A 16,821-nucleotide genomic window follows, 5' to 3' on the forward strand; every position below is an offset into this window, starting at 1 on the left:
TGGTTAAGGTGGAGCCCATCCTTTCGGAAAAGTCTCCCCATTTCCTTATAAAACTGAATCCCTCTTCCCTGTACCATCACCTCATCCACACATTGAGATTCCAGAGCTCTGCCTGCCTCAGGAGACCTGTGCATGGAACAGGGAACATTTCAGAGAATGCCACCCTGGAAGTTCTAGATTTCAGCTTTCTACCTGAAATCCTAAATTTGGCTTTCAGAACCTTCCTCTCATATTTTCCTATGTCATTGGTGCCCACATGTACCAACGTCAGCCTTTTCCTCCCCAGCACTGTCTATAATCCTATCCAGGTGACTCGTGAGGTCTACCACCTTTGCACCAGGCAGACAAGTTACCAGGCGGTCCTCACATCCAGCAGCCACCCAGCCATCTACATTTCTAATAACTGAATTGCCAACTATGATGGCTGACCTAACCCTTACCTCCTGGTCAGAAGCCCTGGGAGACTTGTCCTTCATGTGAGAGGACAACACATCACCTGGAGAGCAGGTCCTTGCTGCAGGATCACTTCCTGCTACACCAGGGTGATGTTCTCCAACCAAGAGACCTTTCTGATCCAAGGCAGATTTGGGTCTTGGCTACTATGTCCCTAAAGGTCTCATCAATGTACCTCTCTGTCTGCCTCAGCTACTCCAAGTCTGCCACTCTAGCCTCCAGAAATTGGACTCGTTCCAAGAGCCAGGAACTCTTTGCACCGGGTGCACACATACAATCTCTCACCAGGGGGTAAAAAAAAGTCTTACATTTGACACTCAGTGCAAAAGACTGGAAAGCCCCCCCTCTTGCTGCTGGACTGCTGCCTTCATCTTAATTGTTTTCAGTTCCTAGTTAAGTTTAGGATATTAAGGAAGTTGGAATTAGAGTACTTTAAATTTACAGGTGTATTTCCTAATTAATCTGCTAGTGTCCTACAAGAGGATAATTAAACTCTCAATAAGGGCTGGTGCAATAGTATGATTTAGATAAGAGCTTGATTGATTTTTTATGAGAGTGTCTCCTGCCTAAAAATCAAGGTTTGAGTAGGGTTGAGTGGGTGAAAAGAAAGACACTAGAATTAACTACCTCTGCTTGCTTATCTCAGACACACAAAAACTCTAAAGAATATATCCCACTATTTCACCTTTCCAAGTCCAAAGATGTCCCAAAACTATACTTACCAATCCTTTTTAACCTCCATTAAATTGATCTTCACTCAAAGATTTAAAGATGGCGATCAGAGCAAAGACCTCATTGTCTTGGAGGAGAAAGCTCCCGAAGGTCCCAGTCAGCTGTCCTCTGCATTTCATCCTCTGAATGCTGGATAAACTCCTCTGTTGAGAGGGATTGCCTGCCTGATAGTGTTGGGCTAGCTTCCTCCACTGGGATTTCTGATGGCATGGAAGCAAGAGGGCTTGTCCATTAAGGAATAAATCCATTATCTTAGACAGGAGAAGTTGAAGGGTGCCCTCATTGGCCATTGAAGAGGTAAAGTCTTCCCAGTTCTATGATGTAATCCATGGACTGATGTACACACTGAGCTAGATTTGGAGAAGAAACATTCTCCTCTGAAACCAATATAGTGTCATCTCTTTGAAAAGCACATACTGGACTCCAGGTAGAGACCTTTCCTTTTGGATGGGGGGAGAAGGGCTGATGTGCACGGGGCAGGAGAGAGACCTTGGGGTGATAGTGTCTAATGATCTGAAGTCGGCGAAACAATGTGACAAGGCGATAGCTAAAGCCAGAAGAATGCTGAGCTGCATAGAGAGAGGAATATCAAGTAAGAAAAGGGAAGTGATTATCCCCTTGTACAGGTCCTTGGTGAGGCCTCACCTGGAGTACTGTGTTAAGTTCTGGAGACCGTATCTCCGAAGGGACAGAGATAGGATGGAGGCGGTCCAGAGAAGGGCGACCAAAAAGGTGGAGGGCCTTCATCAAATGACTTATGAGGAGAGATTGAAGAATCTAAATATGTACACTCTGGAGGAAAGGAGGAGCAGAGGCGATATGATACAGACTTTCAGATACTTGAAAGGTTTTAATGATCCAAAGACAACGACAAACCTTTTCCGTTGCAAAAAAATCAGCAGAACCAGGGATCACGATTTAAAACTCCAGGGAGGAAGACTCAGAACCAATGTCAGGAAGTATTTCTTCACGGAGAGGGTGGTGGATGCCTGGAACGCCCTTCCGGAGGAAGTGGTGAAGACCAAAACTGTGAAGGATTTCAAAGGGGCGTGGGATAAATACTGTGGATCCATAAAGTCTAGAGGATGTGAATGAAGACAAGAGGCATGGGGGTGGCTTGAGGGAATGTTGGCTACTACCTGGAGATGAATATCCTTATTCAATAATGCGACTCCAACATTGTTCTATGCTTCAACGGCAAGAAGAAATGTGGAAAAAAGGATTTGCAACCACATAAAAGCAGAGTAGCTGCTTGCTTGTTACGGCGGTTACTACCCCAAACCAAAAAAATACCTGATACTTCACTTTCAACGCAAATCCAGCATAGCTCTCTGCTTAAACGGCAGGGGAGGACATTTTTGACAATTCACGCATATCCAGCATAGCCCTCTGCTTCAACGGCAGGGGAGCAATTCACGCATATCCTGCATAGCCCTCTGCTTCAACGGCAGGGGAGCAATTCACGCATATCCAGCATAGCCCTCTGCTTCAACGGCAGGGGAGCAAGTCTGATATTTCACTTTCAAAGCAAAGCCAGCATAGTTCTCTGCTTCAACGGCAGGGGAGGAAGTTTTGACAATTCATGCATATCCAGCATAGCCCTCTGCTTCAACGGCAGGGGAGCAAGACTGATACTTCACTTTCAATGCATAGCCAGCATGGCTCTCTGCTTCAACGGCAGGGGGAATGAAGAAAGGTGGATCTATATTCAGGCAACAATCAACAAGGACTGAATTACATAGTCTGAATAAACAGATAAGCATGGGTGTAGCTTGCTTATAGCGGTGGTTAATACCCCTAACTAAATTAAGCTATTTCACTTAGATGCAGGTCCAACACTGCTCTCTACATTAATGGCGGGGGTGGAAGGGAAATAGAATAAAAAAAAAAAAAGGTTACTAAGAACCAAGAGAAACAGATAAGTATGTAAAAGAAAAAAAAGTTCGAAAGCTTGCTGGGCAGACTGGATGGGCCGTTTGGTCTTCTTCTGCCGTTATTTCTATGTTTCTATGGAAAGGGGACACATGAAGCCCAAGGGCACAATGTAGCAGATGCAACACAACAGACCCAGGCTGGGTGCTCTGGGCAGATGATGCTGACTGAACCCTGGAGGGTCTTGAATCCATAAACAGGAGATGAGATGGCAATAAAGATGCCAAAAACAGAGGGTACCTGTGGAAAAACCTTTATTGGGGCCCATAGGAGCCCAGGTTACTACTGACATCTACGGCATCGGCTGCACCGCAGATTTCTGCATCAACAGTGTTGACATCTCAATCACTGGTGCCGGCTGGTCTCAATGATACTGTTTCTTCAGCATCAATGAACCTCGAAAGGGGTGGAAGCTTGGGAGTGTATCCTGGAGCCTGCTAGCTTCTGCAACTGGCACTTCTGAGCCTTGCTTGACTGAGGATACAGTGTATTTGGATTCTGATGCAATAGGGGGTCAGCCCTTCCATCATGGAGGGAACAAAGAGGCAGCCCTGTTCCACAAAGAGGAATGGGTCCATCTATGGAGTGCCACACCTTCTTCCATGCCTGGCTCTACTGGGATCTAGGCGACATTACCCAAGTCACAGCAACTAGCAAAGTCGCGATCAGGTCCCAGGCATTTGTAGCAGAGATTTTGACCATTGGTGATAGACATCTTATGGCTACAGACCCAGTCTTTGAAGCCACTTGGTTTGGCCTTCTTGGAACTGGACATTGACACTTTTCTTCTTTTTTTCTTTGGCAGCACTGCAAAGTGCTGTTGAGGGGCTGCTGAGGCAGTGTGATAAAAGCAAGAAGTAAACTGCTAAAAACAGAGAAGACTAAGAGAGAGAGAGGGTCCATATCTCTGGGGAAGTATGAAAAAAAAAAAAGACTTGGGGGCTCCTGAGGCAACACATGCATGGGAACTCCCATGCATGCTAAGTATTAAAACTTTACTGAGATAGAAAGAGAGCTCCATGTCATTACTAATTCAGTAAAAATTTTCTGAGAAACATTTTATGGACATTTACAAATGAGAAAATTATTGCATGGGAAAATTTTCCAGAACATTTTCCAATTCAAAATTTTCTGGAAAACACATCTCTGATGAAAAGTTCATAAGGTGGAAGTTCCTTACAAGAAGTCATAAGATCGATGATGATTACAAAAATGCCAGTAATCTCAGACAGTGCAGAAGGCACAAAGAGGCCATTGCAATAAATTTTGCGGAAAGAGGGTGCTGACTTTTAGTGCATGCATGGCGCCCGCAAGGGGGGCACCATGCAATATGCAAATTAGGGGGGGGTCGCGCTAGCAAGGAGGCACTAGGGTCGCTTGCGCGACCTTAGCGCCTCCTTGCTAACGTGACCCTGCAGCGGCTGCCAGTTATGAAGACTGATACCTGTAAATTTGGTGTTAGTTTTCATAACTGGCCAACTGCCGACGTATTTTTTTTGAATTATTATTGAAGTACCACTGAAAAGCTGTTTTTTCTGCTTTTCTGCACTACTTCTACATCTGCTCGGCTATTAATGCCTGCTCCAGGCAGGCATTAATATCTGAGCGATAAATGTGCATCTGAGACGCTAACTTATTCACTCCGTGTCGGACACGCGTTAAAGTAGGCGCTAATCCCCTATTGCATTAGGGGGTGGATTAGCACATATTTAACCCACGTCCGACAGCGGGTTAAACAGTGTGCTCGTGTGAGCGCACTGTATTGCATCGGCCCCAAAGAATGAAATAAGGTATGTGGAAATGAACCAGATCCTAGTTAGTGCTGGAGACCTTGTGTCATAACTTATGAATGCTTTAAGTAAGGATACCATCTTAATTTTCTCAGTTTCTAGAGGTAGATTTTGTACTTAACTTCCCTGGCATGTGACTGATCAATTAAAATATATCTTGATATATTTATAAACAGTAAACAAAATGCTTAAATGCTTACTGTTGCATGTGAAATAGTCAGGATTCCATTTTTGACAGTGCATTTTCTTCTTTGCCATACTTTTCGTAGCCTACAAATTTAATAAAACATACCAATAATACAACCATAACTTAAACAATGAATTTAAAAGACAATAAATATTTTAAATGATGCACACACTCAAGACAACAAATATAATTACTATTCAAAAGTAATTAGACAAATATGATTAAGTTGGACATGATTCAAAAGATATATTTCAGACTTTATGATCAGAAAAACTGAAAAACAATCTCAAAAGTTGTAATTTCACAGGTTGCACCATGGAAGGTATTTTCACATCACACGTATTCAAACAAAAAATGTGAAAAACTTCAAATGCTCAGGGGAAGCCTTCTTCTGCTGCTCTGATAAGTCAACACTGTTTATACAGCACTGTTTATAAATACACAGTTTATAAACAGTGCCAACTGAAATGGCTTAGCCCAAACCTTAAGCTTTGTAGTCTTTATTCTCTGTTCAGAAACAGCAGCTACCACTGAGCTGTTGCCTAACTTCACTATAAGTTGTACAAATAACTTCTCATTATCTGTCTTCTCTCTCCCTACACTCTTCCTTGTGAATTCTATTCATTAGCAAGTTACTCTCATATGTGCTCTTCTCCTCCACAGTCAAAACTCCCAAAACCACGCTTTCCACCTTGCTGTGCCGTACGCTTGGAAGAGATTTCCTAACTCTGTGTGTATTCCAATCCATTTTAAAAATGTTCCTTTTTGAAGCTGTTTTTAAGTCCTCAGCAGCTTTCTACAAGAACTATACTTCCCATAAACTAGTTTGTCATATACGTTTGTCTTGCTAGACTGTAAACTCCATGGAGCATGGGCTGGCTCTCATGTGTATTAGTACAGCACTTTGTAAGTCTAGAAGAACTTTAGAATGATAAATTGAAACCTAGGTATAATTGTGGATTCCTCTCTCACACACCTTGCAATATGTTAATTCATTAATCAGATTTTCTTTTTCAAAATGAGTATGCTTCGTTCTGTGAAGCTATTTGCTCTTCTGATTTTCTTACTGTTACACAAGCTTTGGTTCTCATCTTTGGACTATTGTAATTCTATCTAGGTTTACCCTGCATCTTCTAATAAATCTTTACAATTGATCCAAAATTTGGTGGCTTGCATAGTGGCAGGTACCCCAATTTGTGAAAATATTTCTCCAGTTTTGGCTGCTTTACATTTGCTTCCCCTGGCTAGTCACATTCACTTTAAAGTGTTATGCCTAGTCTTTAAAGCCCTTCATAACCTTACTCTACACTGTACTGCTTCTCCTTTTCAGAATTATCACCCTGTAAGGGCATTGTGATCTGCCTCGCAAAATCTCTTGGAGATACCAAAAGGCTGACCACTGGACCATAAACGAGCTTAAATATCACAAACCTAAAAACAGCTTAAAAATTCCAAGGCCCCTGTTTGTAAATAAGTAAGGAAGAACATTCATTTTACCATTTCTGGTGCCTCTTAGGGTGCCTTGAAATTTTTACAGCTATTTTTAGTTTTGTGATATTTAAGCTCATTTATGGTCTAGTAGTCAGCTTCTCCTCCTCTTAGCTAGGAGGGAATAAGGATGATCAATTATATAATGTCTCCCTGAAGCAGACATCTTGTCTAAACATGGACATGTCAGGGGTATTGGATCCATCATTGTGCTAATTTTATGTTTGATATTTAGATCTGCTAATATTGATATTAAATTAATATTTTATTACATTGTTAAATATATATTCATATATTTTATTATCTAGTTATCTTTTTGTGTACCACTTTTGTTTTTCCAAAATAGAATGTTTTCTGTTGCCAACCCTAGTTTGTGGAATAACTTGCCTGATGAGATTAGGACATAGTCAGACTTAGTTTTAAGAAAATGCTAAAAAAAAAAAAAAAAAACACCTGTTCTCTGGCATATCCTAGATAGCCTCTTCGGCTTGTTGTAAACTCTCTATTGGTTTTCTGTTGCTCAATTCGTGCTTGTATGAAATTTTATGTTGTGAGATTGTTTTGCTTTCTCATGTTTTAACTGTTTATGTGCTGATGTAATCTACTGAGAATTGTAGATCAGTGTAATATAAACATTAAATAAATAAATAGTAATAGGAGATATTAGCATTTAAAGATTAGTGAAATTTGGTCTAGTTGTTTTCAGCATGCAAAGATTTGAAAAATACACTTTGTCAAAATTCAGACAATATCAAAACATCAAAACCTATGGTAATAATTTGGCAAAATGCCATAACATTAAGAACAGGAATTTGAAATGCAATCAACAAAAGCATTTAATAGAAACATAGAACATAATAGCAACTGAAGATAGTAAGACCATTCAGTCTGCCCAATTTGTTTCCTTTTCAAATGCAATAGCTCACAACTGATCTCTGACTTAGCAGAGTTGCTTACTTGTAACAGGTGTTCTCCCAGGTCAGGAGGATGTAGTCCTCACATGGGGGTGACGTCACTGGATGGAGCCCTATCATGGAAACCTTTTCTGTCAAAGTTTCTAGAACTTTTGACTGGCATACTGAGCATGCCCAGCATGCCATGATCCCTCGAGCCACAGGGGTCTCTCTTCAGTCTCGTTTGTAGCAAAAGGTGCGAGCGAAAAAATAAAATAATAAAACGTTTCGGACCCAACTTCGCAGGGTGGTGGGTGGGTTTCGTGAGGACTACATCCTGCTTTCCTGGGAGAACCCCTGTTACAGGTAAGCAACTCTGCTTTCTCCCAGGATAAGCAGGATGGTAGTTCTCACATATGGGTGATTAGCAAGCTACAGGCTGGCTCATATTTAAGTTGGACCAACAGCGTACAACAGGCACAACAACTGGCGTACTGTTGGGAAAAATGAGGCAGCCTGAAAATCACAACAGATTGGATGTGGAAGGAGTTGGGATTATACTGGAAATAGGTTCTTCAAAACGGTTTGGACAATGGCAGAGTCTTGACGTCCTTCCTTGCCCAGACAGTAATTTGCTGCAAATGTGTGACGAGAGCTCTATGTTGCAGCTTTGGAGATGTCAGCAATCGGTACTGAACGATAGTGTGCTACTGAGGTTGCCATGGCTCTTACTGAGTGCACCTTCACTCGTCCCTGGAGAGGAAGGCCTGCTTTTTCATAGCAGAATTCGATACAGTCTGCTAGCCAGTTGGAGAGAGTTTGTTTGCCCACTGCAACTCCTAGTCTGTTTTTGTCGAAAGAAACAAAGAGTTGGGTGGATTTCCTATGGACTGCAGTGCCGTCTAGGTAAAATGCAAGTGCACATTTACAATCCAAGGTGTGTAAAACTCTCTCGCCCTGGTGAGAGTGAGGCCTTGGGAAAAAAGTGGGCAAGACTATAGAATGATTCAAGTGGAAGTTAGTAGCCACTTTGGGAAGGAATTTAGGGTGAATATGGAGGACCACTCAGTCATGTAGGAACCTGGTATTGGGTGAGTATGTGACAAGTACTTGTTATTCACTAACCCTTCGAGCAGATTTAATGGCTACTAGGAAGAGAACTTTCCATGTAAGAAATTTAACATCACAGGAGTGCAAAGGCTCCAACAAGGAGCGCATGAGCCTTGCAAGTAGTACATTCAGGTCCCACTCGGTGACTGGTGGGCGTAGAGGGGGCTTAAGTTGTAATAGACCCCTCATGAATCTACTCACAAGGGGTTGAGCTGTTACCAAGACATCGCCAACTCCTTTGTGGTATGCTGAGATGGCACTCAGGTGTACTCTCACCGAAGTAGTCTGGAGACCAGACTCTGAAAGATGCCAGAGATAACCTAATAAAAATGGCGTGAGGCAGGAAAAGGGATCGATACCTTTTTTGTGTGCACCACGTGGTGAACCTTTTCCACTTAGAACAATAGGATTTTTGTGTGGAAGGCTTTCGTGAGGCTAGAAGCACTTGAAAGACATCAGTTGAAATGTTGAGCAATTGGAGGATCAAGCTTTCAACATCCAGGCTGTGAGGGATAGAGTCTGAAGGTTTGGATGGCGTAACATGCCTTGGTTCTGAGCTATGAGAGTGGGCGCTGTGCCCAGGCGAATGGGTTCTCTGATCGAGAGGTCGAGAAGCATGGGAAACCATACTTGTCAAGGCCAATACAGGGCTATGAGTATCATTGACCCTTTGTCCTGTTGTAGCTTCACGACAGTTTTGGCTATCAGCAGTATCAGGGGATACGTGTATAGGAGGCCTGTGTTCCAGGGGCGAGTGAAGGCATCCATGGTGAACTTGTTTTGTTGCCTGTGCAGGGAACAGAATCTGTCCACTTTGTGATTCAGTTCAGATGCAAAGAGGTCTATTGTTGGTTAACCTCAGCGTTGGAAGATTCTGGTCGTTACCACAGGATCCAGAGACCACTCGTGGGGATGGAACTGGCAGCTGAGGCGATCTGCTACTATGTTCTGCATGCCTGCCAGATAAAAGGCCCATAGATACATGGAGTGTGCAAGGGCCCAGTCCCAGATCTGCGCGGCTTCTTGGCAGAGGTGATAAGAGCCTGTACCGCCCTGCTTGTTCAAATACCACATTGCAACTTTGTTGTCTGTTTGTAAGAGAACAGTTTTGTGTGAAAGGTAGTCCTTGAACGCATAGAGAGCATATCGTATAGCTCGAAGTTCTAGGAAGTTGATCTGAAATGTTGCTTTGAGTTGTGTCCAAGTTCCTTGAGTTTGCAGATTGTTCACATGAGCTCCCCAACCCAAGGTGGATGAGTCTGTGATCAAAGTTATCTGTGGAAATGGTTGTTGAAAAGGCAGACCCTGTTAGCACATTGGCTTTGTTTGTCCACCAGAGAAGCGATAAACGTAACTGGTGGGTTACTTGAATTTGGGATGAAAGCAGTTAACTGACTTGGAGCCACTGAGTTTTCAAAGTCCATTGAGTTATTCTCATGGCCAGCCTGGCCATAGTAGTGACATGGACCATGGAAGCCATGTGGCCCAGCAACGTTAGGAATTGATGGGCTGAGGCTGTTTTCTTTGTGTGCAGAGATACAGCTAGTCTGGAGAGTGTCTATGTGGTCGTTGGGCAGGAAGGCCTTCACCACTGTGGTGTCCAAATCTGCTCCAATGAACCTAACCATCTCACCTCCAATGGAGGTGAGATGGTTAGGTGGGATTTTTGGTAGTTGATAAGAAATCCCAATGAGTGCAGTAGAGTGATAGTGAGCTTGAGAGGATCGAACGCTCCTTGCTTGGATTGGCTCTTGATGAGCCAGTCATCCAGGTAAGGAAAGACGTGTATGTGTTTCTTGAATAGGTGGGCCGCAGCCACTGCCAGGCACTTCGTAAATACACAGGGAACTGAGGCAAGTCTGAACGGCAGGACCCGGTATTGAAAGTGTTGATGTCCCACTAGGAAGCACAAGTATTTGCGATGGTGTGGGAATATGGAAATGTGAGCATAAGAATCTTGAAGATCCAGAAAACAGAGCCAATCTCCGTTCTGCAGAAGTGGAAGCATGGTGCCCAAGGACACCATCCTGAATTTTTCTCTTCGTAGAAATTTGTTGAAATTGCGGAGGTCTAAGATGAGGCGGAGGGCACCTTTCTTTGGAATGAGAAAGTAGCAGGAGTAGAACCTCGGGGAACAGGTTCCACGGCCCTGGCACCCAGAAGGGTGGACAGTTCAGACTCTAGAACAGTTGTGTGATATTTTTGCATCCACAGTGGACTGGGTGGCGAATCTGGGGGTAGCGTCAGGAAGTTTAGATGTTATCCCTGGATTATGATGGATATAACCCATTGGTCTGTGGCAATGTTGAGCCAATTGGTTATGAAATGATAAATTCGACCTCCTACTGATAAATCTGGTTCTGGATTTATGGAGCCGCTGCTGTTCTCTGGAAAGATTTCAAAATCCAGATGCTTGGCCTGTTTGTGGAGGTGTTTTGGGCTGTCGAGGATGTGCTCTCTGAGATGGTCTAGCTGTCAGGGTTTTTTATACCGTCATTCGAATTCATCATTATAAATCCATCATAACGGTTTACAAATATGAAGGTTACATGTTAAGGGAAAAACAGAGTTTCAAAAAGGTTTAAACTGTTGTTAAACAAAGGGGAATCAAATGTCAGTTAATTACTGTTCTGGTTTACATTTAACTTCATAGTTTTAGTCCATAGTTGGGATAAGTTCATATATTCATTTAATCTTCAGGTTGAAGTGGAGGGTGAAGTTGTGTTGTTCATTGGGTGAGTTGGTATGCTTTGTTGAACAATCATGTTTTTAGCTCTTTTTTGAATGTTTTTAGGTTTTCTTGAGTTCTGAGTTCAGTAGGTAGGGAGTTCCAGAGTTTTGGGCTACCTAGAAAAATTGCTCTCTTTTGGGTTGAGGTGAGTTGCTTGGAATACATAGGAGGTGTTTTTAGAAGTCCCTTCATCTAATTCTCAGTGGAGCACAGGACTTGGTGAGAGAGGTAACGGTGGTGGGGCTGCTTGGCAATAGTGATCATAACATGATCAAATTCGATTTAATGACTGGAAGAGGAACAGTGTGCAAATCCAAGGCTCTCGTGCTAAACTTTCAGAAGGGACATTTTGACAAAATGAGAAAACTTGTTCGAAAAAAACTGAAAGGAGCAGCTACAAAAGTAAAAAATGTCCAAGAGGCGTGGTCATTGTTAAAAAATACCATTCTAGAAGCACAGTCTAGATGTATTCCACACAATAAGAAAGGTGGAAAGACGGCAAAACAATTCACCATTGCCATGGTTAAAAGGAGAGGTGAAAGAAGCTATTTTAGCCAAAAGATCTTCATTCAAAAATTGGAAGAAGGATCCAACAGAAGAAAATAGGATAAAGCATAAACGTTGGCAAGTTAAATGTAAGACATTGATAAGGCAGGCTAAGAGAGAATTTGAAAAGAAGTTGGCTGTAGAGGCAAAAACTCACAGTAAAAACGTTTTAAAATATATCCGAAGCAGAAAGCCTGTGAGGGAGTCAGTTGGACCGTTAGATGATCGAGGGGTTAAAGGGGCACTTGGAGAAGATAAGGCCATCGCAGAAAGATTAAATGATTTCTTTGCTTCTGTGTTTACTGAAGAGGATGTTGGGGAGGTACCCGTAATGGAGAAGGTTTTCATGGGTAATGATTCAGATGGACTGAATCAAATCACGGTGAACCTATAAGATGTGGTAGGCCTGATTGACAAACTGAAGAGTAGTAAATCACCTGGACCGGTTGGTATACACCCCAGAGTTTTGAAGGAACTAAAAAATGAAATTTCAGACCTATTAGAAAAAATTTGTAACCTATCATTACAATCATCCATTGTACCTGAAGACTGAAGGAAATGTAACCCCAATATTTAAAAAGGGCTCCAGGGGCGATCCGGGAAACTACAGACCAGTTAGCCTGACTTCAGTGCCAGGAAAAATAGTGGAAAGTGTTCTAAACATCAAAATCACAGAACATAAAGAAAGACATGGTTTAATGGAACAAAGTCAGCATGGCTTTACCCAGGGCAAATCTTGCCTCACAAATCTGCTTCACTTTTTTGAAGGAGTTAATAAACATGTGGATAAAGGTGAACCGGTAGATGTAGTATACTTGGATTTTCAGAAGTCGTTTGACAAAGTTCCTCATGAGAGGCTTCTAGGAAAAGTAAAGAGTCATGGGATAGGTGCAGATGTCCTTTCGTGGATTGCAAACTGGCTAAAAGACAGGAAACAGAGAGAGTAGGATTAAATGGACAATTTTCTCAGTGGAAGGGAGTGGACAGTGGAGTGCCTCAGGGATCTGTATTGGGACCCTTACTTTTCAATATATTTATAAATGATCTGGAAAGAAATACGGCGAGTGAGATAATCATATTTGCAGAAGACACAAAATTGTTCAGAGTAGTTAAATCACAAGCGGGTCTATCTTGTAAAGTGCGGCCGCGTTTACCCTGCTCCTAAGGCGCTTTTTACTCACTTTCCGGCCGCGTTAGCCCTTCCTGCGATCCCGAATCCCCTTTAACCTACTCCTACCGCGTCCTAAATTCCCCGGGCAACCCCTTCCGCACGCGGCATGCATATTGCATGCAAACGAGCGAATTAGCTATTCCCTAGCATCCCGTAACCCGCGCCCCGCCTATCGCTAGTTTTCCCTGCCGTTTTGTCGCGCTTTTAACCTGCAAACTTACCGCCTACCCTGACCCCTGCGGTAGAGGCAGGGGTAAGGGTAGGTGGCAAGCTTTCCCCCAGACCCGCCGCGATCGTGGGTGCCGGTCTCCGTGGCAGCCCCAGTCCTCTCCCCTGCTCCCAAAGACAAAAAAAAAAAAAAGCGAAAAAAACGTTGCAGCCCCCCTCCGATGTCCAGACTGGGGCTGCCACGGAGACTGCAACGGCGAAGCAACGGCGAAGAAAAAAAAACCCAAAAGCAATTTTGGTTTTTTTTGCTTCGCTGCTGTGTCTCTCCTTCTCCTGGAGCAGGGCGCGAAAAGCAGCCTTGCTCCGGGAGAAGGATAGACACAGCGGCGAAGCAAAAAAAAACCCAAAAGCAATTTTGTTGTTTTTTTTCAAAAAGCGACAATTTTGGTTTTTTTCCAAAAGCGACTTACTTTTGGGATCTGTCAAGATCCCAAAAGTAAGTCGCTTTTGGACCCCTTACTTTTTTGAAGCCATCAGCAGGAACACGATCATAGCTCCTCCTGACGAAGACAAAGATAGCCGCCTGCACGGGGGAAAGCTGCAATTGGCCGCTGAAGACGTGACATCACGATGTTTGGCGTCACGGGATGTGACGCCACGTCTTGAGCGGCCAATTGTACGCTTCCCCCCCGTGCAGGCGGCCATCTTTGTCTTCGTCGGGAGGAGCTATGATCGTGTCCTGCTGATGGCTTCAAAAAAGTAAGTTGTGCAGGCATCCAAAAGCGACTTACTTTTGGGATCTTGACAGATCCCAAAAGTAAGTCGCTTTTGGAAAAAAACCAAAATTGTCGCTTTTTGAAAAAAAAAAAACCCAAAATTGCTTTTGGGTTTTTTTTTTGCTTCGCCGCTGTGTCTATCCTTCTCCCGGAGCAAGGCTGCTTTTCGCGCCCTGCCCCGGTAGGAGGAGAGACACAGCGGCGAAGCAAAAAAAAACAAAACAAAAAACCAAAAGTAAGAAGTAAGTCGCTTCGCCGCTTCCCTCCTCCCGGAGCAAGGCTGCTTTTCGCGCCCTGCTCCGGGAGGAGGGAAGAGTGAAGCGGCGAAGTGACTTACTTTTTGCTTTTGGTTTTTTCGGGTTTTTTTGCTTCGTTGTCATCTCTTCTCTCCTCCTCCCTGGTATCTGTCATTTCAAATGACATTTGAAATGACAGATACCAGCGTGGCGTGAAGCCTTAGGCCCGCGCACCCAGGATACTGTATAGGCGCTCTATCCAGTAAAATGGGTTGCGCGGGCCTAAGGCATTACGGACGCGGTTTACATTTGCATGAAATTAGTGTTCAGGATCGAGCGGTAGGTGAGCTGCACTGTGCGTGCGGCAACCGCGGATGCCGTAGGCACTAACGCAGCTCTTCCTACCGCTCGGTACTGGATAGACCCGAAGCAGATTGTGATAAATTGCAGGAAGACCTTATGAGACTGGAAAATTGGGCATCCAAATGGCAGATGAAATTTAATGTGGATAAGTGCAAGGTGATGCATATAGGAAAAAATAACCCATGCTATAATTACACAATGTTAGGTTCCATATTAGGTGCTACAACCTAAGAAAGAGATCTAGGTGTCATAGTGGATAACACATTGAAATTGTCGGTTCAGTGTGCTGAGGCAGTCAAAAAAGCAAACAGACTGTTGGGAATTATTAGAAAGGGAATGGTGAATAAAACAGAAAATGTCATAATGCCTCTGTATCGCTCCATGGTGAAACCGCATCTTGAATACTGTGTACAATTCTGGTCGCCACATCTCAAAAAAGATATAATTGCGATGGAGAAGGTACAGAGAAGGGCTACCAAAATGATAAGGGGAATGGAACAGCTCCCCTATGAGGAAAGACTAAAGAGGTTAGGACTTTTCAGCTTGGAGAAGAGACGGCTGAGGGGGGATATGATAGAGATGTTTAAAATCATGAGAAGTCTAGAACGGGTAGATGTGAATCGTTTATTTACTCTTTCGGATAGTAGAAAGACTAGGGGGCACTCCATGAAGTTAGCATGGGGCACATTTAAAACTAATCGGAGAAAGTTCTTCTTCACTCAACGCACAATTAAACTCTGGAATTTGTTGCCAGAGGATGTGGTTAGTGCAGTTAGTATAGCTGTGTTTAAAAAAGGATTGGATAAGTTCTTGGAGGAGAAGTCCATTACCTTCTATTAAGTTCACTTAGAGAATAGCCACTGCCATTAGCAATGATAACATGGAATAGACTTAATTTTTGGGTACTTGCCAGGTTCTTATGGCCTGGATTGGCCACTGTTGGAAACAGGATGCTGGGCTTATTGGACCCTTGGTCTGACCCAGTATGGCATTTTCTTTTGTTTGCTCATCTGAGGTTTCTATTTGGGGTATGTAGTTTTATAGATGAGCTTAGCCAATTTTCTTGTTTTTCATATATAATTTATGGAGGATGGATAGTACTTTGTATTGAATTCTGAATCTTATTGGTAGCCAGTGTAATGAGATAATTATTGGAGTGATGTGGTCATGCTTTTTGGATCCAGTGAGGATTCTTGCAGCTGCGTTCTGTAGGATCTGTAGTGGGCGAATGGTGTTTATAGGTAGGTTGAAGAGGAGTGAGTTACAGTTATCTATGTTGGAGAAAATTAGTAATTGAAGGACTGTTCTGAAGTCATTATTGGAAAGAAAAGGTTTTAAATGATGGAGTGTAAGTAGTTTATGATATCCGTCTTTGATTTTTGTTGTGATATGGTTTTTAAAAGAAAGTTCTCTGTCAATTATTACTCCAAGGTTGCGGGCATGGTTGATTGGAGATATAACTGAACTTTGGTTCATTAAGTTGAGTGGTGGTAATTGAGGAGAGTTATTTTTTCTGTCTAATAAAATCATTTCAGTCTTGTCGAAGTTGAGGATGAGTTTTAAGTTGGTTAGAATTTCCTTTATATTGTTTAGGTAAGTTGCTGTTAATTTGTAAGTTTCTTCTAGTGATTTTTTTAAATTGGGATTAATATTTGAATATCATCAGCATAGATGAAGTGTGTCAGATTGAGTTTGATAGGAAGTGGCATAAAGGAAGCAGATAGATGTTAAAGAGCGTTGCTGACAGAGCGGATCCCTGGGGAACTCCCGTGTTTAGAATGATTTTCTTTGAGAGGGAGTCATTGAGTAGTACTTGGTAGGATCTTTGAGATAGGTAAGAGGAGAACAATTTTAGGGTTATTTCTTTAGCTCCAAATTCGGATAGACGGTTAATCATGATGGAATGATTTACTGTATCAAAGGCTGCAGAAAGGTCGAGTAGATTAGCAGGTATCTGTGGCCTTTTTCAAAACCTTTGAGTACAAAGTCGTTCATTGCTAGTAGAACGGTTTCAGTGTTCAGTTGTTTTCTGAAGCCAAACTGAGCGGGTAGCAGGATGTTGTTTTCTTCTAGGTGGTCAGTGAGTCGTGTGTGGACGACTTTTTCAATGATTTTGGCAACGAATGGGAGGTTTGATATGGGTCGGTAGTTCATTGGGTTTTCAGGATCAAGATTATTCTTTTTGAGAATGGGTTTGATGATTGCTGATTTTAGGCATTCTGGGTAGTTTCCTTCCATGAGGGAG

The 16,821-nt window shown here is 42.9% G+C and overlaps 1 protein-coding gene across 10 annotated transcripts in view; it reads right to left on the reverse strand.

Annotated features, from left to right (window-relative positions):
- The window catches only part of ASAP1 (ArfGAP with SH3 domain, ankyrin repeat and PH domain 1), a 975,348-nt gene that overhangs the window by 514,914 nt on the left and 443,613 nt on the right, over positions 1-16,821 (reverse strand). For all 10 annotated transcript variants that reach the window (XM_029592039.1, XM_029592032.1, XM_029592035.1 and 7 more), the window contains one exon: positions 5,108-5,177. In XM_029592039.1, the coding sequence (XP_029447899.1) occupies positions 5,108-5,177 (70 nt within the window). The remainder of the gene's footprint in view (positions 1-5,107; positions 5,178-16,821) is intronic.

Source organism: Rhinatrema bivittatum, chromosome 2 (genome assembly GCF_901001135.1).
Source record: "Rhinatrema bivittatum chromosome 2, aRhiBiv1.1, whole genome shotgun sequence".
Lineage (NCBI taxonomy): Eukaryota > Metazoa > Chordata > Amphibia > Gymnophiona > Rhinatrematidae > Rhinatrema > Rhinatrema bivittatum.